We start from the raw sequence: 27,641 nt of genomic DNA, 5'->3' as shown, positions 1-27,641 counted from the left end.
TCTTGTAAATTTATTCTTCAAAGCTGGCCCTGGCAGGCAGGTGTTTAAGAGGAGATGCTGATCTGCTCAGACAGGGTCAGAGTGCTGGTGGTTTGCCCCCATCTCCCCACCAGTTCCCCCAGGGGTGGGTGCTGTCAAGAAGCCCACCCTGTCTTCTCAATGACCAGAGCAAGGTTCAGCCTGCTGTCCTTCTGCACTGTTACTTTGGGTCAAAGCACATCTCATTTTGATAATCATTGGGGTTTTACAGGTGATGATACAAGAGCTGCCAGTTTTCATGACACTTTTCCAGGCACTGCTGAGTCCTTTCCTTGTCTCCAGTGGTGGGGACCAGAGAGGCTCCAAGGTGACCTGAGCTGGAACACACAGCAACAGCAGATTTTTGGGTCAAAACACAAAAAACTCCACCAGCAATCACCACCTCCATGGCCACATTACACCACCCAGAGAGATGCTTTTGAGGACTGAGCAAGGCAAAGCCCTGCTGCCCTCCTGCCATGGGTGAGTGAGGTGTCAGAGCCTCCTCTGAGTTTGAACAAACCCCCCTTTCCCCCCCAGCCACAGTCTCCCTCTCTGCCTGGGGACCAGTAATTCATCCCAGCAGGTTATTCCTCAGCACAGCGAATAATTCAGTCGGAGCAGGGGTACAGATGAACATCAGGTATCAGTTTGTCAAAGGATAAAAGCTTTATTTATTAAAATAATAATTCTTTTTCTCTTTGTGAGGCAGAACACCTGCAGAGCTGGCTGTGTTGTGGCGTGAGTAACCAAGTTCTGGGGCTGCAGCTGATCACAGGGATCAGGAACACTGATGAAATACGCTGAATATTTTCACTGTTGCTCCAAGAGTCAGGGCTGAAGTGGTCTCTGCTCCACAGCCCCGTTGGATGCTGCATCCAGGTCATGCTCCTCTGCATCCCTGGTGATGTCTACAAACACCTGCAACGTGGCACAGAGGAAACAATCCCATTATTGCCAAGGACTGACCGTTTTTGTGCTGGTCATTGGCTATTTCTTCCTTTTATACAGGCAGTTTCAAACCTGGAACTCCCACATCAACATACCTGTTGCAAAGTGTTCAGTGACAAGCTGTACTCCTCAAGCCTGAAATTCTGTTTAGCTGCAGAGGGGTGGAGAAAATATCCTTAAACCCCAAATCCATATAAACAGTTTGAAAGCCATCTCCTTACTTAATTGATTGTTTCCTTTTACCTGCTTCTAACTTGGAGAAAGACCGGGACAGGGGCAGTGCATCTGCCATTGGTATCTTGTAGATGAGCAAGGAGGAAGTCCTGAAAAGGCAATAAAAAAAAAAATTAATTCATCATTTTGTGACTCAGCATCAACGTTTGGGGGGCTTGTAGGGTGACTGTGCTCCCAGGTAAATTATTGAGCAAGGTCAGTGGGAGCAACAGAGAATCCCAGCACAAATCCAGGCTGGTGTGCAGCCCACAGGACACTCACCTTCCTTGCCGAGCCGCGCCGGGGAACAGGTTTAGAATATCAGCGTGGAGAGCATCGCTTTTCTCCGGGTCTGACATCTTGATTTCTAGGTGGTAACTCATGCCAAACTTACTCTTGAGATCCTCAGGGGAACCAATGTACCTGCAGAGGAGGGAAAACATTGCTCAACCCACCATAATCAGCAAATAAAGCAGTCGTTGGGGTTGGGCAGCAGAAACGCACAAAAACCACTGGTTACACACTCGCCACGATCCAAACCAGTATTTTCCCTTAGATTAGGAAGGGGAAAAAAAAGCAAAATGAAAGTAAAACCAAACAAAACCAAACAAGCCCCCCCCCCCCAGACTGAAAACCAGGTGCCATCCTGGTGCTGGGTGTGACCCAGTGCCCACCGTAGGCGCCCTGACACCAGGATGGCCACGCGGTCACACATCGCCGCCGCCTCCGGGGACTGCGTGCTCAGGATGGCTGCTCGTTCCCTGCTTTTCATGGAGCTCTGGATCACCTTCCTGGGGACAGAGGGATCACAGTTACCTCCCAGGAATAGCCAAAAAAAATCTGGTTTATATGTCTCCCTCCCTAAAAGCATGACTATTTAAAAGACTTCAGTTATCTCGCTTGAGGATGATGTGGGTGCCATTGCCATGCTGCAGTTTGTCATGGCAGCACCCCCTCCAAATTTTACACTTTTGGTGTAAACTGTTGGTGAAAAGCTAAAGCAAACATGAGGGCTGAATGACTAAAGGAAGAACTGCCTATAATTTTTAGCTTTTCTCTGAAGAAAACAGGAATTTTTGCTTTTTTGTCACGCTCACCACATGCGGCGCTGCCCCTTCGGGTCCATTCCCACGGATGGTTCATCCCAAAGCATCACTGTTGGATCCCCCAGGATGCTCAGAGCAAAGCACAGCTGAAATGGGAAGAGCACGAGGTCAGGTCTGCTTTACTTCACCTGCAAAACTGGTGAGATGTCCTGATATATCTTAATCCTCGTGCATCTTTTCAAGGTTGAAGCTCTTGATTCCAAAACGCAGGAGGAACAGGGATTAAAAAAAAAGCCACATCAGGTGTTCTCAGTTAACATTTTAATCTCTCAAAATCGGATTTCCCCAAAACTCCTAAGCCTGCCAAAGATGAGAAAGTGCTTTTCCATCCCATTTGCTGGCAGATGCACGTGGTGGGGCATGAAGAGGTGATTACCTTGTAAATCCAATTTGTGGTTAGCACTTATTAAACACACAGTGTGGGAGAGTGAGGGAAAGGGGAGGGAAGAACCTGCCAGGCTTGATTCCAAGGCTATTGATGAAAATAAATGATGCCAGGAATCCACTCAGCTGAAGGTTTTCTGTGCACAACGTCCAAGGAAGAGCAAGAAGGGTTTGCTCAGGTAGCAAAGACAAAGGTAACACGTACCTTTCTGGCTTCTCCAGCAGCTAATCTCCTGGCTGGGGTTTGGAAATGCTTCAGGAGGTCCAAGGCCTTGGCTATGCTGTGGGCAATGGAAAGGGAAAATGCCAAAATGACCATCTTGGTGTGCAAACACTGTGGTGAGGGGAGCTGAGGAACCAGACATGTCTTGGCTGACTACACATATCACCTTGGGTTACTTGGTGATTTTACTCCTAACTTGGATGGTAAATTAAAGAATTTTTGCAGGAATTCAAGGCAATAAGTGCAGCTAATGAGAGAAATGAGTTGCTCATATAACTGGCCACGAACTGGAGCAAGTTTTAATTTTTTCCTGAAGTTTTCTAGATAAACTTAGGCTAAAATCTTCATTGACAAGGGATTGAGAAGAGTATAAAGTAGCAGATCTTATCAGGACATCCCACTTCTCTGAGGTAAAGAGGCATTGAAGGCTCTGTCTCTTAATCACAGAAGATGCTGAGTTGGAAGGGACCCACAAGGATCATTGAGTCCACCTCCTGGCTCTGCACAGGACCATCCCCAAGAGTCACCCCATCTGCCTGAGAGTATCATCCAAATGCTCCTTGAGCTCTGGCAGGCTTGGTGCTGTGATCACCAACCAAGTTTGTTATCAGGAAAAACCTTTCCCTGCCCTATAGAATCATAGAGTGACGTGGGCTGGGAGGGACCCTGCCTCTGGAGGGAGGGAGAACCAAGAGCTGAGATCACTTGGCTTCATACCAGCTGATGGTAAGAGCTGCGTCTTCTTTCCTCATCCCTCTCACAGCAGCAAACGCCTCCAGGTGCTGGAGCACCGTCAGGTCTGGCCAGAGTGGGTCCTGCTGAGGGCAACAGCCCAGGCACCCTGGGGACAGGGCGGCTGCATCGTGGTCCCTGAGCAGCACCTGCACAAACACACACACACACACATGCAGTTGGGGGCTGTGGGAGTCACAGAATCCCAGAATGGTTTGGGTTGGAAGGGATCTTAAAGCTCATCTCATCCCACCCCATGCCATGGGCAGAGACACCTTCCACTAGCCCGGGTTGCTCCAACCTGGCCTTGGACACTTCCAGGGATCCAGGGGCAGCCACAGCTTCTCTGGGCAACCTGTGCCAGGGCCTCCCCACCCCTACAGGGAAGGATTTCTTCCTAATCATAAAATCATGGAATGGTTTGGATTGGAAGGGACTTTAAAGCCCATCTCATTCCATCACCTTCCATGGGCAGGGACACCTTCCACTAGCCCAGGTTGCTCCAAGCCTGGCCAAGTCAAACAGTAACCAGTTGAGCAGTCAGCAGACACTGGTGAGTGGTCACCGTGTGGCTGCCCAGAAAGCTTCATGGACAGGGACCACCCTCCAGGAATCCAGGGATCCTGCTCCATCTGCCTTTTCACTACCACAAAACTTTGCTAATAACACCAAGATGAAACTCCCTTTTCCTGGTAGTACTTTTCTGTTTCCAACATTCAGTCCCAAATCTGTAACAGCAATGGCATTTCCCCTCCCCCAGCACATGTCATTAATCATTCTGCACATAATTAATTGATGGATTGTTACTGGCCCAACACTGTCCACATTCGTTTCCAATTTCCTAGTTTTGCAAGGCTGTTTATGGAGAGGGTTATTTTTGGGTTTTATTTACGTGGCAACATTTCCTGCAGGGCTTGGGAAATTTCACAATTGGTTTCCAATGCCCACCAAAGATTTTCTGTAGCTCAGATCCTTAAATCTATAACATTGACTTCGATGAAAACTAGAACATGCTTGAAGTAAATCAACACTTTCTTCTCACTTCTGTAAATATCCAGAGTATATAAATTGCACATAAATGTCCATAAATTCCTTGACTGAAGGGCTGTGTTGCTGACTTGCCTTATCATATCCTTAATTTATAAAGGCATCAAGGGCATCTCCAAAGGAACCACATACCTCCCCAGCAGTCACTGTTACTTCTCCAGAAATCATGTTGATAGTTGTGCTTTTTCCAGCTCCATTGGGTCCTAACAGACCTAATACTTCTCCTAGAACAAATATGCAACAACTGTTAATAATAATTACTGTTAATAAGACCTTCTTCCATCTGTGCTGGGCAATATCTAAATGTACAGTAGTGGAAGGGGTTGTTCATTAACTTATCCCCATAAATTAAAACTTTTGAGTGCAGGAGCCCGGGATGTTGGGTCTGGTTGCCCACAAGAAAATCCTGATGAAAATATTTCTCCAGACGTGACCTTCACTTTAGATTTTAGTCATTTGTATTATAGGGAGTGCAGCCAAATACTTGAACCTTTCTTAACACTAAAAGAGAGGTTTTTGACAGCAAGTTTCTTCTGTTTCTTGAAGATGGAATTGGCTTCCTTGACTTCATATTCCTTGCGCAGACTGTTGACGATGACAACGGACTCCTGTGAAGAGACAGAGAGGGAAATAAAAACTCTTCTCCTGTCCCATGGGACAGCTGGTCTGTTCTTACCATTAAGTATGACTCTCTAAAAAGAGAAGAAGATTTCTCAATTAAAAATCCATGAAAGAGAGCAACAGGGAAAATTAAAAAAAAAGGGGGGGGGGGAAATAAGCAGAATGGGAACAAAAACAATAATGTCAGCTAAACTCCTTCTGGTGCCGGGGTGAGATCAGGTCAGGACATCTGAGTGCACAAGCTCAGGAAGCAGAGATGAAGGTAAAGTAGCTAAGAAAGCAACCTGGAGATGGAGACTGAAAAGGGAAAGAAGGAAGAGGGTTGGACTCGCCTCGTCCTGCTGCAGGGAGACCATCGCGCTCCGCACCCTCTCCCTCTCTGCCTGGACTTCTGGGGGCTCCTCCCCAGGGTGGTCCCTGTTCTGCTGGGCGACCACTCTCTTCTGCTGGATCCTACAAGTGGAGGAGGACAGGTGGCATCACTGGGAGTCACTTCCAAAAAGGTTTGTGTTTCCAGGTTTGTTCCCAGGGCAGCGCAGCCACTGCACAATTTGTTTGAGCTCAGGGAGCTCACAGAATGTCCTGAGGCAATGTTTGCTTAAATATTTATCCATGGGGGAGAAATTAACCCCATTGGTATCCTTGAGAAAATAAAGGCCAAGTTTAGCTTTTCCTTCATCAGTAACTATTGACTGGTTCCTGCTTCGCACACACCAGTGATCTGTTCAAGGAGGATTAAAATACACACAGCAGGTTTTCAAAGCAATTTGGGCATCTAACCCAGAGCCACAAAATCACAGAATATTCTGAGCTGGAAGGGACCCACAAAGTCCAATTCAACCCAGCTGAGTCACACTTGCTAATGCTTGAAAATCTGGTATTTTCTACAGATTTTCTCCCACGTGACTTAGGTGGTCAGTCTCTTGCTGTTGGTGACAGAGGAGCAGAGAGCAGGTAGCAGATGACCAGCCTGATGAAGCTTTAGGGGGAGTCTCCATCCTACCAGGAGCAATACTGACATGTTTGAAAGGGAATTAAAATGCTGTGTTTCGATTTGTAACTATAATTTTTCCAGCTGCAGTGAAATGTTCTGAAACCTCAGCTATGAACCTTAATTAAATAAAAAAGCTCAAATCACAATTTTTATCTTCTCAAGGACATTGTAGTTCAACTGATCTTCTATTGCAACACACTGGGTGGGAATTTGCCACCGCACACATTCAGGGAAACTCCAGTAAGTTAAGCTGTAAACTGCAATGACCCAAAGGAATTAAAAACCCCTCCCCTTGTCCTTAGTTTCCTGCCCTTCAGATAAACTGGTTAAAACTAAAAATACAAGCTTTATGCACATTTTGCAAAGTTTTTTTTTAAGTTCCCCCCTCCCCTCCTCCTGCTGTCAGGGGTGAGCCAGGAGCAGCACCAAGCCCACCCTGCAGATTGGGATAGTTCTGGCTCACAAGGAACCCCTGGGACACACCTGAAGACGGGATCAAATCTTGTAACTCCTCCTCCATATCTCTTCTCCAAATGGCGCAGGAGGAGAGTAAAAATCACACAGTGGAGGTATGGCTAAAACACCAGAAATTAATTAGGTTGGTATGGAGACAAGGTAACAACACAATTAATATTAATTATAAGGGGAGGCAGGAACCTCTCTCATTTATTTCAGCTAAAAGGTTTTAAAGGGGAAGAAGTTAAATTGATGTTTCCCATACATTTCCATCTGACATGCAGATCTTTTGCAAAAGCCTTGAATTCCTTCTGCAGCTTTAGCCCAGATAATCTGCACCCCAACAGATCCTACAGGATTGGGGATCATATAATTCTTTTGTAGAAGCAGCATTAAATTGATTAGTTGATTAATACTGTCTCTCCCTTAGACGTGAGCTCCACTTCACACTCCCCTTCCCTCCCCAGTTTTTGCACAGCTGGTGCAGCATCCAGGGGCCACGTGAGGCACAAGCCCATGATTCCTTGGATGTACCTCCCCTGCCAACCCTTAATGTGAAACTATGACCACATAACCCGTGGTTTACTTATGGGGAGAGTTATACAAGCCCAGTGCAAGTCCACTGCATCACAACAGCCACCCTTTCCAAAGCAACCATCTTCCAACTGTTCCTTACTGCAAAGACAGCCATGTAGATGTGGTTCCAGGTCTGAAGGAGCTTGTCATTGTCTAAAATTGTGAAGTGCTACAAGGAAAGAATGTCAGTCAATTAGGAAAATTCCTTAGCACGGTGTGTCTGAGTGCAGGGTCACAGCAAGTGGGGGAGGTAGGAATGTTTAGCTTTTCTTCAGGATGGAATAAAGCAGCTTTGAGCTGCACTTTGGTTTTGCTTCATGCTGCTCAAAGGGTTGTGGGTTCCTTGGCCACAGTGATTCAGAGGGGCCTCAAATCAGATCAGGTTAGATTGACCTTCCCCATCCTTGCTTCTCTCTTCCCAGTTCTTTTACCTCCTGCCAGCTTCACTTCCTCCCTCCGGGTCTTCCCGCTCCACCTCCTTCCCCTCCCATGCTACCAAAATACAGCTCTTGGTAACTAAACAAACCAAAAATATCCCCACCAAACAAAGGATTAACAACTCAAACCTTGGCTCCTTCTCTCACTCCCCTGCCCAGACCTTTTCTTCCCCTGTTGTCTTTCCTCACTCTCTTTTGGGCAGTTGGCACTTCCGAGACAGGGAACTTGGAAAGTCCCTTTTGCTTTGCCAGTTTGCACCATTAGGACCATTATGGAATTTACTAGTATGTATTTTACTTACTGGTGCAGAGAACATCATCCAGCCCAGAGGTGGAAACACAGGAATCAAACAACAGGTGTAGTAAATGGGTTCATCCTTGTTACTGAATATATAGAGAACATAATTCACCTGGAATAATGCAGGGAAAAGAATTTCCAACATCAATGTATTGTTGCTAAAAACCAGGCTTTTTGTCACTGATCTGGGTTTATTCTGCTGCGTGTTGATATGTTTGAAACGAAGCCTCAAGTGGCAAGACACGTAAACCAAATATTTCAGAGGGAAGATGCTCTTCACTTACCAGAATGAAGACTAAAGACCGAACGTGACGGTTGCTTCGCCCACTGCCAACTTTGAAGGCAATTAAATAGATGAGCAGAACAAGAGATACCCCATAACCAACGATGCAAATGATCTGGAACAAGAGAGAGCAACATCAGTGACAAGGAGGGGCATGTGGACGTGTGGGAACCTGCCTGGAGCAGCCCACTTTGAATCCAACAACCAAAGCACAAGCTGGCTGTGGAGTGAGGGAGGGGGATTTTTGTCTGCCTGTTTTCCTGCACGCAAGGAGCTCACCAGGAGGAAGGTGGTTCTGGCCTGCAAGGGGCAGGTGCGGCTGAAGGCCACCAAAAGCCCAAACATGAGGCACATCAGGGTCCAGAAGAACGGGACGTCCACCAGGGCCTGCCCACACCAGTATGCCGAGGGGAAGAGCCCCGAGAGCTGCAGCTGGGAGCGAGCCTGGAGCTGCCAGTGGGAACAGGGGGCTGAGTTAGAAGAGTCTAAAACACCATTCCTGCTCCTCCCTTCCCTGGCTGAGCCTTCCTCCCCTTCCCAAGCACTTGCATTTCTAATTCTACTGTTGTTTAAAACCGCATCGTTCCTAAAAAGGAAAAAAATAAAAGTAAATATTTTAAGAGAGGAATGATTTATTAACATCCAAATTATTCCAAGCCCCAGCTGATTCCCTGGGATGCAGAGAAATGCACTTTAGTACAGCACTGTGCTTCTGTGGTTGTATTTCTTCTAACATCCTACCTAGAAATCATAGAATCATAGAATGGTTTGGGTTGGAGGGGACCTTAAAGTCCATCTCATTTCCACCCCCTTCCATGGGCAGGGACAACTTCCGGTAGCCCAAGTTGCTCCAAGCCCTGTCCAACCTGGCTTTGGACACTTCCAGGGATCCAGGGGCAGCCACAGCTTCTCTGGGAACCTGTGCTAGGGCATCACCATCTTTAACTGGTCTCCAGAGACCATCTACAGCTCGTGCTCTTTACCTTGTAATCCTCCATGCTGCTCACTGCAAGGAGAGGAGGCAAACCAGCAGCCAAAATCAGCAGGTAGCTGAGACAGTTGAAAAAAGTATAGTACTTTAAATCTGAGCTTTCTGTCTGTGGAGAGAAATTCAGAGTCACCCATAATCAACAGCTATCCAGCGAAAATCTGGCTCGTAGAATGGTTGAACATGCAAGTGAGCAAGAACATTAATGGTAAACCATTTGTGGATAAGAACAGAAAACAAGGCAAATTAAAAAAAAAGGTGTCTGCCATCTTAGAATTTTCAAAAAGTATTTGAACAATTGTAAATTTTTGAGAAAAGAGACTAACTCTTTGATGCTGATTCCTGCAAAATGGATGTTGGAGAAAGGTGGGGTTTGCAAGTATCACTGTTGTATTCTGACCATATTCATCATCATAGAATGGTTTGGGTTGGAAGGGACCTTAGAGTTCATCACATTCCACCCCCTGCCATGGGCAGGGACACCTCCCACTAGCCCAGGTTGCTCCAAGCCCAGTCCAACCTGGGCTTGGACACTTCCAGGGATGGGGCAGCCACAGCTTCTCTGGGCAACCTGTGCCAGGGCCTCCCCACCCTCACAGGGAAGGATTTCATCCTAATATCTACTCTAAACCTCATCTCTGCCAGTCTGAAGCCATTCCCCCTTGTTCTGTCTCTCCAGGCTCTTGTAAATAGCCTCTCTCCATCTTTCTTGCAGGTTCCCTTCGGGTGCTGGAAGGCCATGGCACTGAAACCCTCCAGAGCTCCCAAACACGGCAGAAGAAACTGTCCCTAAAATCCCCCAGGAACTGGCAGCAGTCAGACCACTGACCCCAACCCTTGGATCTTGCTCACCCAACCAGGTTTCCAACCTGCACAGACCTTATCTCTTCAGCATTCCAGTTAATTCTCAGCCGGGAAGGCAGGACAGGACACTCACCCTGGAAAGGAGCTCGCTCCAGAGGCGGATGCGTGATGTGGAGTTGAGGAGCCTCAGGAAGGTGTTGCTGATGATGTTCACGAGCAGAGGGTAGCAGTTGACGGGTTCTGCACCGCACATGACCGTGAACTGGTAGCTCTGAAGATGTGAGAGCAAAAGATGTCACCTTCACACCCTTGAGAAGCGTGAGCAGCACTCAGAGAAGGTTAAATATTATTTAAGAGGTAAAAAAACCCAACAAAACCCTCCCTTCCTGGTGTGTTTATTTCTCTGCACCTCGTTTAAGTACTTTTCAGAGGATCCTGTTGGTGTATGGGATGAAAGAAACAAAAAAAATCCCTCACCTTGCCTTCCAGGGATACTTTTATAGCTCCACTATGATGTGGAAGGCTTGTGATGTTCTTCTCAAGAGTTATTTCTGGGGTTATGCTTTGAGTCTTCAAAGCAGCAATGAAATCCTCCATTTCTGATCCTGAGATCAAGTCAAGAACAGAAATTAGAGTAATTAGAGAGGGTTTTTTTCTTTAAATATAAACAGTTTCACACAAACAAGTTCCCACTTGCAAAGCAGAGGATGTTAAAAAAGACCCCAAACACTGAGATTCTAAGCAAACATGTATTTGCTATGTTTTTTTTCTATTTTAATTAAACTGGTTAAATACAATGTGTGTTTCCATTCTTAGCTTATTTATTGCATTTTTTTTTTTTAATTTGCCTGGTTCCTTACTCTTTCACATATCATCTACTCAGTTATTGTCACTAAGAATGGATTTGCTTTTGCTCAAAAGAAAACACCTCCTAAAGGCACAAATGTAGAAAGGAATGTACAGACAGAGTAAGGCAAAGCTGGTCTGTCAACTATAATAAGATTCAGGTTGGTGCAGAAAGTGAGTCAGCATCACATGTTCTTCTTCACCTGTGTCATTGAGGATGAGAAGGTTTGAGGACTTATTTTGAATTTTCCCCTTAGTGGGAAGAAAATATGGACTAGCTGTGATTTCCCAGCTGCTGGAGCTGTCCCACAGTTGAATGAGAGTTAAAACCATCATCAGTGGAAGCATGAACGTTCCAAACAGCAGCAATCTAGATGGAGAAACAAACCATGAGTGAGTCCAGGGGAACTCCAACTTAACTAATATTGTGATATGTGGGGAAACTTAAAACTTAAGCAATTCAGAGCTCTACCAGTAAATTCAGACTGCCCTTATTACCCCCGCTTTTAAACATTTTCCACCCAATCCTCTGCTTCCAAACATCTCCACCAGTACTGAGGCCTTCCACAAGTCACTCCAGGGAATGATCAAATCCCTTGGAAAGCACTGAGCCAGCACAGGGGCTGCAGGACAGGGGAGAGCTCCTGTACTTACACGGCCCTGAGGAGCTTCCCGTCGTGCCGGAGTTTTAGGAGGCGAACTCTCATCACAGCACACACTTGCTGCCTCCAGAGCCCCATCCCACTCCCTGCCAGGATCCCCTGTCTGGGAAACTCTGGGAGGTTTTGGTCCCTCTCTTCCAGGTCTCTGTCTCCTGTGTTTTAAAAATGCCATTATCCACAAAGAGCCTTCGAAGGACACATTTTAATCACAATCAACAAGGATCTTCTGCTCTGAACTGAGGAATGCTTTGGCTTTTTTGAGTCAGAAAAGAAACAAGGGCAGCGAAAAGGGGCCATAATTTATCCAGAGTATAAATTGCATTGCTGAATTCAGCTTGGCTGAACCTGTATGGTAAAATATCCAGTATCTTCACTGGCCTTGTGAGGTGCCTTCTGCCCAGCTTAGCTCTTCCCACCTCCTTGTCTGCACAGTAAAACCCTTCAAAGGTAAATACCCTTCCAACATCAGCCGTCAGCCTTCAATTCGTGTGCTTAAAAGCCTGTGGGAAGTCAAGACTGAATCATCCAGACTTCTCCAAGAAGATACTCTTCACTAAAGGAAACTGGGATACAACTGCTACTCTAGACCTACCAAAGTTCACAGTTAACAGAAACTCATTAGGTGTTCAATTAAAACATCTGTGTATGTGGGACCTTAATAATATCACACGTGCAAATTGGAGTCAGTGCTTTACCTTCTCCATCGACGGCTTCCTCACCCTCCAGCTTCAGGAAAACATCTTCCAGGGTTGTCCTGGTAACCTCATAATTAACAACCCCCTGCAAAAGGCTGCTCTCGAGGTGGCTGAACAGATCTGCACAACAGGGACAACCAGACTCAGCCCAGCGGCCAAGGCTGGTGCTGAGCACAAACTCAGACTGGCAGGATTAGAAACCATCACAAAATTATTGTTCTCTTTAGAGGTAAGCAGTGGAAAATTCAGAGTTTTTGATTAACGTGGGCCATCCTGAAAACAGAGGAGACTCGGTGGATTTTAGTTGGGAGATTAGTTGGTGGATTTTCTTTTGTTCATCTGCATTATTAACACATGCATTGGAATCTTTCTGTAAGACTGATGTTTGTGCAGCTTCCTAATCCCACACAGTATGGACTAGGGAATAGAGTTACTCCCTTCACAGCAACTTTGCTCTCTGCTTTTCCCACCACTTGGTTTCCCTTTAAAACCCTGGCACAGCGACAGGTTTTCTTACCTGGGAAGCTGTCAGTGTTTTCCAGAGGCAGCATATAACACAGCTCATCCCCCTTCTTCCCTTTGAGCACAGCATCAGGGATGTACTGTCTGACCAGGGAGGAGATAAGCTCTGGGTCACACAGGTCATTTGTGTGCATCCTGTTTGTGTTAAAAAACCATTGTTAGAATGTTAGGTGAGGGGGGAAAAAAATGTTTGCATCATCTGCTTCAAATCCAAAGCCAGGGAAACCTTTAAAACCGGGCAGCATTTCAGTGGGAATTTTTATAGGTGCCTGCAGTGCCCCTGGTTTTGCCATGCATGCAAAAAAAAGAGTTGAGGTTGGGAATAAGGATCCTGGCCAGTACTACTAAAGCAAGAACACAGAAATTAAAATCCAGAGGAAAACAACTTCCCATTAAAGCTGCTGCACATCACTCTGGCACCACAGATCACCCCACTCTTGTCCCCTTTCAGCTGCAAAGGAGGCTACAAAGTCATTTTAGCTACCTGCTCAGAGCTTTCAGCTTGGGTTCCAAAGAAAAGCAGCTTGTTGTCCAAAGCAGGGTATTTTTGGTACCCTCAAAAGTCTTTTAAAATGAATAGTTGAGATTCCTAATACTCTGCATAGAAACTGTACAGAAACACAGACTCTACAAGAAAACACTCATGAGAACTAGAGGTTGGTTTTGTTGTTTTTTTTTTATTCCAAAAAGAGTGATGACCAAAAGAAAAGGATTTACCTTAAGTGGTAGCCAATTCCCCATTTTCTCTTCAAGTACAGGGATGAGCCAACACTCTGTAATCTCCCATTAGAGAGGAAAGCTTTCCGATCTGAGGAGGTACGAAAACAAAGGATTTAGGGGGATTTACAAGAGGGATTTACAAGACTGACCTCACCCTGCTCCTTCTGAACTCAACAGACATGTTAGTAATAAATTCAGAGGAGTAAAACTAGGCCAAGTGCTGAAGGTCTTTTTTTCTTTTTAAACCACTGCCTTTCTCCTAAACATCAAGGTTACCCTTTTAATTATGAATTCTTCTGGGCTCGTGGAGAATTTCCCACACAGCATGGGAATAAAAAGGAAATAGGAAAGATATTAATTCAAACAGCAGCACTAATGTCTGTGGGTGCTGTTAGAGACATATCCAGACAACATGGAAGTGCTTTATCCTGAGGAAGAGCACGAGCAAGGTCTTGGAGGGACACATCAGTCCAGGTTTAGCCTTTGCTCAGCCTGGGTTGGGCGTTCGCTCTCAGACAGAACGTGCCCCTTTGAGCACAGATTGCACCATGGTGGCACCCACATGTGGGTTCTACAGTGGAAAACCCTCTTCTGCAAACCCACAGAGTGCAAATGTGGGCTCACCAGCGTGAACATCAGCCTCCTCCATGGACTGGGTGGTGAAGAGTGTCACGTGCCCAGCCCGGCGTTCCTTCAGGAGGCTCCAGATGTGGTGCCTGGAGCAGGGATCCAGCCCAGCTGTTGGCTCGTCCAAAAGCAACACCTGCAAAGGCCAACAAGGTCAGAACCATGTTCCCATGGCTCAGTTCCGTGTTCACATCACCCCATTTCATTCTTTTGATGATCTCACTCAAAGAATGAAATGCATCCTCAAATATCAGCCATTTTTATTGCTCTTTCTCCTGCTACAGTATTACCACTCTTTTAATTAAAAGCGTGGTTCTCATTGAACTAGATCCCTCCATCCTTCCAGTAAGTGAATGAGGAGGTCAGTAGCCTTGGAATGCCAGGGGAAAATTACACCTGTCTCTGTGCCAGGTCAAAATGCAAAGCTATGTGCTCAAACAGTACACACTGTGTGTGTATAAATCAAGTTCCTACCTGGGGATTCCCTAAAATTGCAATTCCAAGAGACAACTTTCTTTTTTGGCCCCTGCTCAGAGCATCAGCACAAACGTTCTGAAGGTCAGTGAGGTCCAACATCACGAGGACTTTCTGCACCTTGGTGAGACACGAAGACAAGAGTCAGATTCCCAAAGCACTGGGCACATTTTAATTCACAAACAGCTACACAGGAGAGCCCAACTTCAAGATTTCAAACTTATCTACTTTAAGTGGCTTTTCTCAGAGTGAAATGCTGCAAATCCAAGTTCCAGCTCACAACACGAAAGATAAGAGAGAACTGGAAATGCACTTCACCCCTAAATTAGGGGTTGCTCTCATTTCCACAGAACCAGATGCTGGTGATAATCTTTTATAAATAAAGCCCAAGCTGCCCAAGATGCTGTAAAAGAGAAGTCAGTGGCTGACAAGCACATACCAACCTCTTGCTCTACTTCCTTACGCTCAATCCCCTTGATGTGGGCAAAAGTCCTGAGGTTTTCCTTCACCGTTAAGGCTTCAAAATGCAAATTAATTTGGGGGCAAACCCCAACCATTGCCTGAATTCCTTCCCTATCCGGTATTTCAGAAACGTTGTAGTTGTATATCATTGCAGAACCTGCACAGGGGGGTGAAGGAAGCAAATTTCATCTTGTTTCCCAGTTATAAGGAGAAAACAGAGTGGTTTGTGTTCATACCTTTGACATTAGTCCCAGCACTGTGGATGTTTCTCAAGTGATAAAATAGAAACTAAAAATATTTTTAAAAAAGCAAAATAACCGTGCGGTCCAAAGCTTTAACACCCCTCAAAAATATTTCAGAGCACCAGGTCTCTCCCTTGAGAAGAAAAACATATTTCCTACAGGTGTTTTCTTTGGAAAGCATCAGGCCATCCAGATGCAGAAACAACCATCTGTGCATGCTTACACACGTGAGCATATCCATAAAGGGCACATCCATAAAGGATGCATTATCCCTGAGGCTCACGTAGAAGGAGAAATTTGCACTGAAACAAACCAGCATGAGGGAAAATTGGTTGGTTTGGTTGGTTGGTTTTTTTGCATATTTCCCCTTTATACTTGAAAAAAACCCAAACAGTTTCTTGTCTTGAGCATTCAGGTCCACGATCCTACCTGCTGAAGGCTTGGAAAATCCACTGAGCACCTCTAAAAGGGCAGTTTTCCCACACCCACTGTGGCCAAGCAATGCAGTGATCTGGCCTTCATATATATTTAAGGACAAACCTGGAGTAGAAATAGAACATTAGGATGGAAGTTTGTGAGGAGTGGACTTGTTCCTGTGGCTTGTTGCCACGAGTGACAGAGTGACATTTGTTTGGAAGCCAAGAGGCAAAACCACAGATCCAAAAGCACAGGTTGGGTCTTCAAAAACTTGGGACTTAGCTTGGTAAGGAACCTCCTGTCAAGTCTTTATTGAATTAAGGGAACAAGTGGATTAACCTCAATATTTAAAGAATTTTGACTTCAGTTTTCTACAAGGTTCATAACCTTCTATTTTAGTGTGGCTCAAGAGAGTGTCCATAGGAAGAGAAGAGCCCACAGCTTTCCCAATGTGGGAGATTTCAAGAGTGATTTCAAAGCAGCCAGACTTTGCTACCTCATTTTCTTTAAAAAAAAAAAAACACAAAAACCCCCAAACTTAATTTGTCTTTCTGTGGGTTGTTTGGGTTGGGTTTGTTGGGTTTTTTTACTCAATATAGACATTTGGGACCATATTGATATTTTTAATATTTTTCATATTTTTCATTTTTGATATTTTCATTTGGAGTTCCTGTTGAACAAAGGCATTTAACAAATACCCCACAACTATGCTGTGACTATGTCAACTATTTGCATTGGCAAGTACTTGGAGAGCTCAACTCAGGCAGAGACAGCAGATTTGGCCACAGCCAGGGACCAAAAAACCCCAAGTTTTCTTTTCCCAAAATAACTTACATTTTGAAAGGGAGGTTTGAGAGGGGATTTTTAGAGTGGTGGAAAAAACAATCAGCTTTTAAGGAGAGTTTTGCTGTTGCAAAAAGTAATAAACAGTGATTTTCCTGGAGGGAAAAGGGTGATAACAAACAAGCCAGTAAAAATTTGCCAGTAATTTACCCCAGCAGAAATAACCATTGCACAATGTAATTTAACAGTACCAGAGGCAAAATTCAGTACATCCAGTACCTTTCAAAACATTTTGAGTTCTTATCTAGTGAAAAACGAATAAAAGAATTACAGAATCTCTTCTCACCCTTTAAAGCTTCAGTGCTCTTGCCCTTCTTCTTATATGTCTTTTTAATGTTGTTTAGTCTAAAGGAAAGGTAAGCAAGCCATTACTATGGAATCTCACAATTTGGGCATGTTTCCTCAAAATAACCTTTGAAACCTAATAGAAGAATATTTCCCAACCTCCTCCCCAAACTGGTCCTGCTCACTCTGAAGGAATCACTTTATGGAATTCATTTCTTGTACCTCTAAAGCAGAATTAGCAACTGTGCTTTTCTAAAAGCTGTTCAAAAGGTTTCCAAGCCAAACTCGAGGAACGCTTAGTGAAGGAAGCAGGAGGCCCTAGGGAACCAGATAACTCGTGGTTATCTAATTAAAAGTGATGACTTAGCTATTAATTTAGCAAATTTTGTTTGTTTTCTGGTAACAAGCAACAGGCAGCATCAGCAAAAAGCCCAACTAGCCCTGGAAGGTTGTGCATAGAAGTATTTTATTCACCACACTCTCTAAGCTTTGTGCTTAAAGATCACAGTCACAGATTGTGCCGAGTTGGAAGGGACCCACAAGGATCATCGAGTCCAACTCAGCCCTGCACAGGGTGATGGTGAAGGGGAACAGAGTCACTGCTGATGCTCTGCAGAGAGGAAAGTGTAGGGCAGTGAGTTTGGCCCTGGCTTGGAGGATGCACCACATCCAGTAAGTGTTCAAATCCAGCTCTGCAGCAGAACGAAACCCTGAGCAAACCCTCCCTTTCACACGTTTGCTATTAACCTTTATCTCCATACATAACATGACCCAGTCTGACATTCACCAGTGCAACATGACTGAGCTCTCTGGAGTCAAATATTGCATATAAAGGTGTATTTTCCATGCCCACAGGAGCCCTCACCTGATTGCTTCCTTCCCATCGAAGCCTGGGGGCATCGGCTCGGTGTCACCACTGAGAACGGGGTCGTGGTTGCTCTCGCTGCCAGCTCTCACCCCCACGTACCCACTGCTGGGCTTGAACCAGTATGAGGGCCTCAGGAAGAAGGCAGGAGGATGTGGCACCCCATACTTGCCTAATTCAGGGACAGAGAATGTGAAATATCAGCCCCAAACCGTCCAGCCGTCTCTTCCTCGACAGCTGCAGGATGCAGACTCTCAGCAGAGTAAAAGAACTGATAAATTCTGCTATTTAAGTTGTCCACCCATTCATTCATTCATATCTGTAAATGCAGGTGGAGAATAATCACAGCATAGACCCCATTTGCAACCTCTTTGGTCCAAAAATACCAGGTCAAGTCCTGCAACATCCTTCCAAACGTGGTGCTCAGGGCTGTGGGAGCAGGATCTCAGTGCCTCCCTGCAGGGTTTAAGCCTGTTTTTGAGGCAGGGCCAAACAAGGCAGTTATACACACCCAGATTCTGGGCAAACAGGATTCTTCCCAACCCTTTATTTCCTGAGAAATGCAGTAAATCCCATTTTCATGCCCTGATGTAACCTGTCAAGGCTGTTAAGATGCCCTTCCACAGCCTGACCAGCACAGCTACCAGGACACCTTTTTTGTTGCTCCACATGGGTTACAGTCTTCTCTCACCCCACCACCCCTTTGGTAGCTTTCCCCCTATAAGGGGAGGGAATTATAGAATAAAATGCAAGGAAATTTACTTTTTCCCCCCCCCTCACTTTTCCACTTACCAGGCAAAACCTTATCAAAGTAGATGGCCAGCAGGAAATACAAGACACTGTCAAGGCTCAGTGCAAGGTAGAAGTTATACAAAGGGTACAATTTGGGGTTAGATGCTGGTCCATGCTTTTCTAATTTTACCATCTAAGGGAAAAAAAAAAGCACAATTGGAAGGGTCAGATATGACACTTCCTTCAGGCAGACACACTACGTGCACCCTACTGCTGTGTCATCACAACCACTTTCACTGGAAACCCAAGTCCACTCACGATCACGATGCTGTTTCCAAGGAGGCAAGGGCTTGATTGTGACCACAAGCATCAAAAATGCTTCAGTAAGCTGAATTCTAAGCTGTGGAGAAGTTTCTACAGCAGCAGAGTGATGCACGTGGGGTTTGCTAAGGCAGCACTCCCAGACCTCAGGGTTCTTGCAGATCTCAGTGCCCACCACACACCCCCCACTGCTGCAGTGATTACAGAGATTTCAATATATTGCATATACAGAGGCTGTAAAATGCATAATGCAGTGGACTGCCCAATAATCTTTGTTACAAATCAGGATGGACTTTTTGGAGTCAAACTTTCCAAGCGTTTAGAGCGGATGGATGGGTGTGACTGGGTTGTTCTGACAACACAAACTGTGGATGGTGCTGTGGAATTCTGCAGCAGGAGGATTGCTGTGGGCTGATGCACTGGCTTTCTTTTGGACCTACCGTTGCAAGGCCAGATGTGAAGGCAAAAGGACTGAAGAGATTCAAAATCCATCCTGCAGACGGCGGCAAAAGATCGAACAGTGTCAAAAAACCCACTGACCCAAAGAGGATGTGAAGGAGAAATCCCACAAAACTGACAATATTTGGCTGCTTTAACAATGAGCTGATCATGAAAGTGAAGTGAATCTGCAGCAGAGAAAACCAGGAGTTAGCAGGATGCATTTCTGTTGGTAAAAAAAAAAAAAAGTGAAAATAGGAGCAAAATTAGAGACCCAGCTGAGCTTCCCCTAGAGATGCACATGACACATCACAAAGTCTGTGATTTAGCAGACAGTTCTGAGAGTTAGGGCAGGCTTATAGGGGCAGGCAAATCACTCCCAGCCTGGTGTTTGCACCTCTCTTTACTCTGATTTCAAGTCAGAATCTCTCAAAATGTAATGGGAGTGATATATTTAGAAATGATATTAAAATATAGGTGAATTTTAATCTATATAAAGTATATATAATTTTATATATATAAATATATAAATTATAACAATTATAACAATAAATTCCAATAGTGAGAAGTTTTTTTCACTTTCTCATATAATGCCCAGCCCTGGAGAACTCTGCAGTGTTTGACCTTCAGATATTTTAATTAGGAAACCAGAAAAAAAAAAAGTTGCATCATTTAAGAAGACAAAAGCAGACTTACAGAGGCCATGCCATAAAAGAAATAAAACAAATATAGTTCTAAAAAGCTCTGATGATCCAAAGCGTCTGTCAGTGTGATCAGTGCCAGCAGACTGGCTGATATTGAGATGTACACAGTGTACAGTAAACTCCAGGATAACCTACAAAGGAAAGCACAATTATTTTTGGTCCTGAAATGACACAGTCTGTAATTCAAATGTTTCACAATTCCAAGTGTATTTACAGCTTCCAGACTGGAAAGGTGCAAATATCACAGACTCAAAAGACCAGGTTGGAAGGGACCACAGAGCATCATCTGGTCCAATTTCCCTGCTCAGGCAGGGTCATCCCAGAGCACATGGCACAGGATTGTGTCCAGATGGCTCTGGAATATCTCCAGTGAGGGAGACTCCACTCCCTCTCTGGGCAACCTGTTCTGGTGAGGGGTCACTGTACAGGAAAGAAGTTCTTCCTCACATTCAGGTCTTGCACCTCCCCAGGTCTCTGCAGATGCAGCAATGCCAGCAAAGAGAGACAGAGCATCTGCAACCAGGAGCCCTTATCTGTGAGCTTTTCCTAATGATGTGAAATATTTGGATTTGGAAGCCTGTTTGGACAGACCCTGTGTCCCTCCTGTGCTTCGTCACTGGCAGTTTTCTCCAAAATCTGTTGTTTCTGCACTTCTAGTGTTGTCTGTGTGAATCCACCCATTTTCTGGAGGCAAACAACACCTCAGGCCCAAGAGCCTTGCTACACACACAAGGAGTGCTCTTCCCCTTTCCTGGGGGGAGAAGAGCAAACCTGAGCATAACAAACAGCAAGAAAAAAAAACCCCTTTCTTAGATCAACTTGCTTGGAAACAGAGGTTCTCCAGCAAACAGAAACATGGAATGGTTTGGGTTGGAAGGGGCCTCAAAGATCACCTAATTCCAACCTCCTTCCATTGGCAGGGACACCTCCCACCAGAGCAGGTTGCTCCAAGCACATCCTGCATGCATTAGGTAATGTAACCCCTGTAATCACACACTGAATTTCTGCCAGACTCACCAGAAGGCAACATCTTGCAAACCCATTGCTCCCATTAACACCTTGAGCTTCTTCTTCTCCCTTAGAACTTTCACTGATAAAAAGTACATGAATGGGGAGTAGCACAGTATAGCACAAAAAATGAACAGAACATAATCCAGTCTAAACACAGGTTTAATCATAGGTGATTTCAGACGAACCCCAGCGATTGACTTCATTTCTTTCCAGACAGAATGGTTGGTTTTCATCTAGAGAAAAGAAACAAGGTGTAAATTTCATTTTTGTGATGAAAGAGCCAGCATCAGAACAAACTGGTTTTTATAAGCATTAAAACTATTAGTTTGTCAATAAAGTTATGTTTATAAGTGGCAAATCACAAATATTTAGTATCTTTTTGTGCTACCTTGCAATAAACACTAACCCTGCCTGGAGCCTTGGGAATGGTCTGCCATTCTTTGAACTTTTGAGTCACACCTTGTATTTAAGGAGTTAGTGATCACAGAAAATCACGGGATCATGGAATCCCAGGATGGTTTGGGTTGGAAGGGACCTTAAAGCTCATCTCACTCCAATTATACCACGGGCAGGGACAACCTTCCACTAGACCAGTTTGCTCCAAGCCCCGTCCAACCTGGCCTTGGACACTTCCAGGGATGGTAAAATGAACTGGTTTGGTGGGGAGGATTTTATGTAGGTTTTTTTTCTGTTTGGTGGTTTGTTTTTTTTTAATGTACAGATAACTCTGCAAAGAACAGAAAACATGTTTTCCACCGTGGTCACTTACTTCTATGACTGCTGCATCAATGCTGGACTGCACTGAGAGGAAACCCCCGTACCAGTACAAAGGAACTTTGCAGTAACTTTCCGAATAATCCCCGCAGGATTCTGTTGGGGAAAGAAATTAAAAAAAAATAAATTAATGAATACATTTCCATATGTATGTGTGTATAAATACTTATGTATAATGCGTGGGGTTGAAAATGTCTTTTACTCAAGAGTCAGGAAATCAAGATTTAGTTTTACTCAGCCTTTTATGTTTTAATGTGGAGACAGGCTGGGAGAGCTGGGGTTGGAGAAGAGAAGGTTGTTTGGAGACCCCACAGCACCTTCCAGTGCCTGAAGGGGCTACAGGGAATCCAGAGAGGGACTGTTCATCAGGAACTGGAGTGACAGGACAAGGGGGATTATTGAGTTCAAACTGGAAGAGGGGAAATTTAGGTTAGATATTGGGAAGGAATCCTTCCCTGTGAGGGTGGGGAGGCCCTGGCACAGGTTGCCCAGAGAAGCTGTGGCTGCCCCATCCCTGGAAGTGTCCAAGGCCAGGCTGGAGTAACCTGGTCTAGTGGAAGGTGTCCCTGCCCATGGCAGGAGGTGGAATTGGACAACTTTTGAGCTCCCTTCCAACCCAAACCATTCCATGATTCTATATCTGTGGATAAGGTTTAGTTGTTCCTGAAGCTTTTTTCTCTGACCCTTGTTTCCTTCCACAAGAAACAGACTCTCAGATTTTAATCAACATCTTTCTGGAGGCGTTTAGCACATGGAAGCTCCATCCCTTTGGAGTGGCACAGCAGCACAAAGATCCAACTAAACAGCTCTTAATATAAAATCATATTCTACGGTTACATTTGGTTTGTTACCGATGTGGTCAAAGACATCATTTGGAAACACAGTTTTGCTGATTTGAAGTCTGAGGCTGTAGGAGAAGTCATCCTTGAAAACAACACCAATAACTTCATCTTCATAAGTTCCTTTTGTTTCCATTTTTTCCTCATTTTCCATCTCTTCTATTATAATACCTGTCGTTAAAATAAATAAATAAATAATATTTAAAAAAAAATATAAATTAAAACCATCACAGCTAAAGCTCTGATTAGCTGGGCAACAACATGAAAATGGGCATCACTACAATTTGTACCCTCAAAAATCATGCTGGCCAAAGGTTTTTCTCCACCCCCAGGGCCAGTTGAGATGTGGAACAGGGATTTAAGAGCAGTGTTACCCCTCAGCACTGATTCCGAAGCCACTCTGCCCATTATTCTCCTGGTGGTGTTGGTTACAGGTGTGTACATGAGCGTCACTCCCGTGGCATTAAAGGCTGGATCATCCAGTTGCCCCAGGAATTTGTAAGGGAATTCTGCCCTCGGGTATTCCCATATCATATCCGCCGTCTCCCGGAGTATGAAGAGGAAAACTCCCAATGTCACCCATTCCTGGAGGGGAGGAAGGGAACGCAGGGGTGAGTTGGAGCCCAGGGGTTGGTGGTGTGGGAAGGCTCCTCCAGGCCCCTCCTCACCCAGCTCTGCACCGTCCAGCTCCTCTGGCTGCGGGTGTGTTGTGGTTTGAGACCCCCAAAAATCCGATTCCCAAGGCCAAGCCCCCCTCCCACAACTCACCCCAGTGTGAGAGGGGTTTTCCAGACACAACACAAGACTCGGTATGGGGGGAAGGGAATTATATTACAATTATTACACAAATAAATATTATAATATATTATATACATAATCCTAACTATCTCTCCTATGATAAAGCAGTATTTACACCAGATCAAATCTCCTCTCCCTCCCATAAAAGTCCAGAAGGGAAGAAGGAAAGATCCTTTCCGCTTTCAGGGCAGCAGTGTCTCTCCTCATCAATGCAGCAGTTGTAGCTGGAGTTGTTGTAGTTGAATTTCTCTCTCCATTACAGGGTGACTTTGCTCCTCGCACGAGGGAGAAGCCGTTCCACAGGTGTGGGGGATTTTTAAAACACGAGGAACGTTTCAAGTGGAAAACATGTTTTCTTAGTGCTGGAGCCAAGGAGGTCTGCTGGTAATTGTACACCGTAACCATGAATTGGACATTGTGTTCCTTTGTCCAGTGCAGGGTGGGAGCAACAACCAAAAGCAACAAATCGAGCTTTGTCACAAGGCTGTATTGTGCTGGGATGTTCCAGTGTCACAGGAAGAAGGGTAACTGCTGACATTTCCCAGGGAACCTCATTACCAGCTGAGGCTTCTCATATCCCCTTGCATAAAAACCGTGCAATGTAAAAAAAAAAAAAAACCACTTTGTAGTGGAAATCCTAATTTCCCTTTGGAAGAACCGACACTTGCCTGAAAACTTTGAATTTTCATCCTCCACACCAGAAGGATGTTTTTCCACAGGAGAGCACGGGTTTGCTGAAATACTTTTGAGGCTTTCTTGAGTATCCCCTGCATTTTTCCAGCTGAGAAAGAAAATTATAAAATTTAGAATGAAACGGATCACTGGAAGTTAAGGTCTTTACTTGTGTAAACAGCACTTCAGGGGAAGCCAATAACATGTCAAAGGTTGAGAACTTGTCTCCATTTTACAGTTTGGACAACCAAGGTGAAGTTCAAAGGAAATAGCCCAAGGTCATGCAAGGGAACAGAGAGCTGGGTTGGGCTCAGCTGCCTCTTCCATGTCAGAGATTTGTCCTTCTTCATCTTTGTAGAATGAGACAACTGTTCACTTTCTACATTTCACTGTAGAAAGAGCATTTATGCCTTGCCTCAGATGTGTTTTTTTGGCAAACCACCACTCACCTGCTCCAGGTATTGTAACCAATCCCAAAATCATCCCTGTTACACACATGCCCTCTTTCCACATCATCCTTGGCGGGGGGAGGCCACCAAAAACACTGATGAGATGCTAAAGGTGCTGTAGTGGGTTGATCCTGGCTGGGCACCAGGTACCCACTAAAGCCACTCTCTCCCTCCCCTCTGCGACTGGACAGAGGAGAGGAGAAAAACAACAAAGGATTCCAGAGTTGAGATGACAGCTGGGAGAGGTCACTGGCTGATCACCATCACAGGCAAAACAGACTCAGAGTGGGGATATTAATTAAAATTATGACCAGCAGGATCAGAGGAAAAGAGCGAGAAGCAAAATAATCTTAAAAACTTCCTCCCACCCCTCCTTCCTTTCATGTGTTCCTTTATATCCTCCTAAATACTGAGCAGGGAATATTTATTGGGGGTTACTTTTATGGGGGATGTTTATTTCAGCTCCAAGTTTAATTCTCTGTGCAAGAGCAGCAGTGAGTTCAGAGCAACAGGTTTCACCCCCTTTCCAGGAGGAGAGCAGGGCAGGGAACCTCCCAGCATGTTTTTGTATTTTAATCCTTTCAAACGGCCTGAAACCCCAAATCAAAGCAGCCACAAATGCACAGTGCTCTATTCCCCTTGGACATCACTTCCTGATTTCACAGGTTGGGCAGCTGGAGTTAATAAATGGTTCTACTGCTTTGTTCCCTTCCCTGCTTGTTTTTGGAATAATTACATATTTGCCTACTCCGAGGGTGATGGATCCAGAATAATCCCTGTTTACCCTCTGACTGTTATCACAGGGCTTATCTCCTGGTGCTCTCCTTTCTCCTGTGCAGAGGAGCCATCCCAGCCAGCAGTGAAGATTAAAGGCAAATAGGAAGAGATTTCTAGGAAATGTTACTTTTTTTTGCCCAGGTCTGGATTTCAGGCTCTGTGAACTGAAATCAGGATGTCTGGGGCAGTAAACAAGGGTTCATGGAAAACACGATGGTCTTGTACAAACTGCACTGAATCTCTACAAGCATGACAAACACTTCATTTAAAAACTGATGGAGCTAATCTAAAACTTTTCAGAAAATTCCAACTAAGTTTCCACCAGTTTTAATTTATTTTTTTCCTGTGGAGCAAGAAGCAAATACCACTGGAAGCCAAACATGAAGCCAGGAATTCAAACAAGTGATGCTGCCCAGAAAAGCTGTATGGACATAATCAGGAGGAATTTAGCTTTCGGTTAGATACTTAATAAATACTAGATATTATTAACTTTTAATTAGATACCTAATTAAGCCATTAGATAATGATCAAAAAGGTAAAGCAAGAGAGAACCCTCTGCAAGACCTGAGGTACAAAACTTCACGCTCAGAAGACAAACCCATCAGAATTTTCTCTGGAGGCAGCAGTGTTTAGGAAGCTTTAAGCCAGTTCAGAGCATCCCCTGGAAAACTGGATGACTCTGGAAGTGTTTGCCTCCCAAGGGCTCATTAAATACACTCAAACTTCTTGCTCTCCATGAACACACTGCTCAGGTGTTGCAGTAACTTCCACGGGAACCTGTGTGTGCAGCTCTGCTCTCCCAGAGGTTGTCCCAGAAAGGCACATCCCATATAACCCCTTCCTTTATTTACTGTCTCGAGGAATTCCTATTTGGCACCTCCTCAGACTTCTTTCCCTCTAATAAAAATTTAGCTTGTGATCTAGCTGAAGGTGTCCCTGCTCACTGCAGGGGGGTTGGACTGGATGTCCTTTTGAGGTGCCTTCCAACCCAAAATATTCTGTGAGTTGATGACTCTAACTCCTAAAATCTTCGGGAGCACTGTCAGGAGCCTTTCCATGCTGCCTACGGAGGAATTAATGCTGCATCTCCCACTTCCCAGAGGAGTTACAGGTTTTCCAGGAGCCAAGGATTAATCCCTGCACACGGGGAGTGCAGAGGTGAATGTGCTCTTTCTGTACCCTTCTGTTTACCAGTTATTGCAGCTTTTTGTTTGCATCTGGCCCCCTGATAAACACAGGACAGATTTGCACTGACTCCACTCTTCAACACACAAATTTTGAAACGGGTTATTTTCCTACTCTCAACTTGAAAATAACAGCTCCAAGCCTGCCCTTTGTCAAAGTTCAGCACTTTAACTCTTACAGAGAAGTGAAACTTGGGTTTTTTAATTTTTTAGATGGCTTTAGTGGCATCAGCAAAGCAGGAGGAGGAGAGTGGAGGGAGTGATCATCATCCAGGAAGACCCAGTGATCAATCTGCAGGTCTTTACCTGCAGCCAAAGTACATCTGTGATGAGAATCAAAATCCACACACACCCAGAAAAGCTGAATATTTTTGCTCCTTTGCCTCTTAAATGTTTTGTCACGAAGCTTAAAATTTGTCAGAGAACATGAGCTGGAAGGGGCAGCTCCCCTGCATTCAGTGTAACACTGCATTAAATAATCAGGAAAAAAATTGATCACCAAACAAAAACCCTGCATGAAAACGCCCTCAGGAGAATTTTTCTATTTCTAAATCAATTTCCCCTTAAAAAACAAAAAAAGAAAAAAAGAGAAGTATGAGACTCCTTACCTGATGTTGTGTTTTCCATCAGGACTAGGGGCCCCCCAGCTCTGAGGTGTCCGAGCTCCTGGTCCCTTTGCAGCCCCAGCGAGGGCTCAGCGCCGCAGCCCAGCCCGGTGGCCATGCCCCTCTCCAGACGTCACAGCCCTGTCCCAGGGGTGTGAACGCTTCCAAAACTTCTGGAGTGATGACCCAGCCATGGAGCAATCCCTACAACCTGCTGGCCCGGAGCCTGGAGATGTTTACACAGTTTGCAGGATTTAACACGACTCGTGCGTCGCGCGTGTGATACAACAGCGACGTTTCCACCAGGCAGGAGAGCTGGGGTTCACCCTGAGGTGGGGTGAACAGGAGCTCCTGAGTGCTGGCAGAACCACCTCCTCACTGCCCCAGCTTCTCCAGAGGGAAAATTCTGCTGCCTTCTCCCCATCTTGCTCAAAGCCTGACTCAGCAAACGCTCCTTCCTCTGCCGAGGTGAATCCTGCCTTCCAGGACCAAGGGGATTTCAGTTCTTGTTCCTCCTTTCCTCGTTGGTTTTCGTAATTTTTGAAT

At 45.1% G+C, this 27,641-nt stretch overlaps 1 protein-coding gene across 1 annotated transcript; it reads right to left on the bottom strand.

Annotated features, from left to right (window-relative positions):
* Nucleotides 1–684: 684 nt before the first annotated feature.
* LOC113952387 (ATP-binding cassette sub-family A member 9-like) lies at nt 685–27,641 on the bottom strand. The gene is made up of 39 exons (XM_027654423.1): nt 27,099–27,641; nt 24,077–24,189; nt 22,985–23,195; nt 22,623–22,781; nt 21,767–21,867; nt 21,004–21,230; nt 19,979–20,117; nt 19,285–19,470; nt 18,584–18,716; nt 17,792–17,963; nt 16,928–16,986; nt 15,811–15,921; nt 15,121–15,296; nt 14,678–14,797; nt 14,201–14,339; nt 13,574–13,664; nt 12,852–12,991; nt 12,335–12,454; nt 11,632–11,791; nt 11,181–11,347; nt 10,609–10,736; nt 10,265–10,402; nt 9,323–9,436; nt 8,619–8,789; nt 8,341–8,454; nt 8,061–8,168; nt 7,422–7,490; nt 6,773–6,864; nt 5,628–5,748; nt 5,165–5,282; nt 4,807–4,898; nt 3,613–3,776; nt 2,878–2,953; nt 2,280–2,374; nt 1,857–1,973; nt 1,465–1,605; nt 1,213–1,292; nt 1,065–1,120; nt 685–939 (listed from the first exon to the last, which is right to left on the bottom strand). Exons 1-39 carry the CDS (start codon nt 27,211–27,213, stop codon nt 850–852), a joined length of 4,923 nt encoding a protein of 1,640 aa, XP_027510224.1. The 5' UTR covers nt 27,214–27,641; the 3' UTR covers nt 685–849.

The sequence above is a fragment of the Corapipo altera genome, unplaced genomic scaffold, assembly GCF_003945725.1.
Source record: "Corapipo altera isolate COAL_440 unplaced genomic scaffold, ASM394572v1 343, whole genome shotgun sequence".
In the NCBI taxonomy this organism is placed as follows: domain Eukaryota; kingdom Metazoa; phylum Chordata; class Aves; order Passeriformes; family Pipridae; genus Corapipo; species Corapipo altera.
Note: the sequence above shows the minus strand (reverse complement) of the source record. Positions and strands in the feature narration are given on the sequence as shown.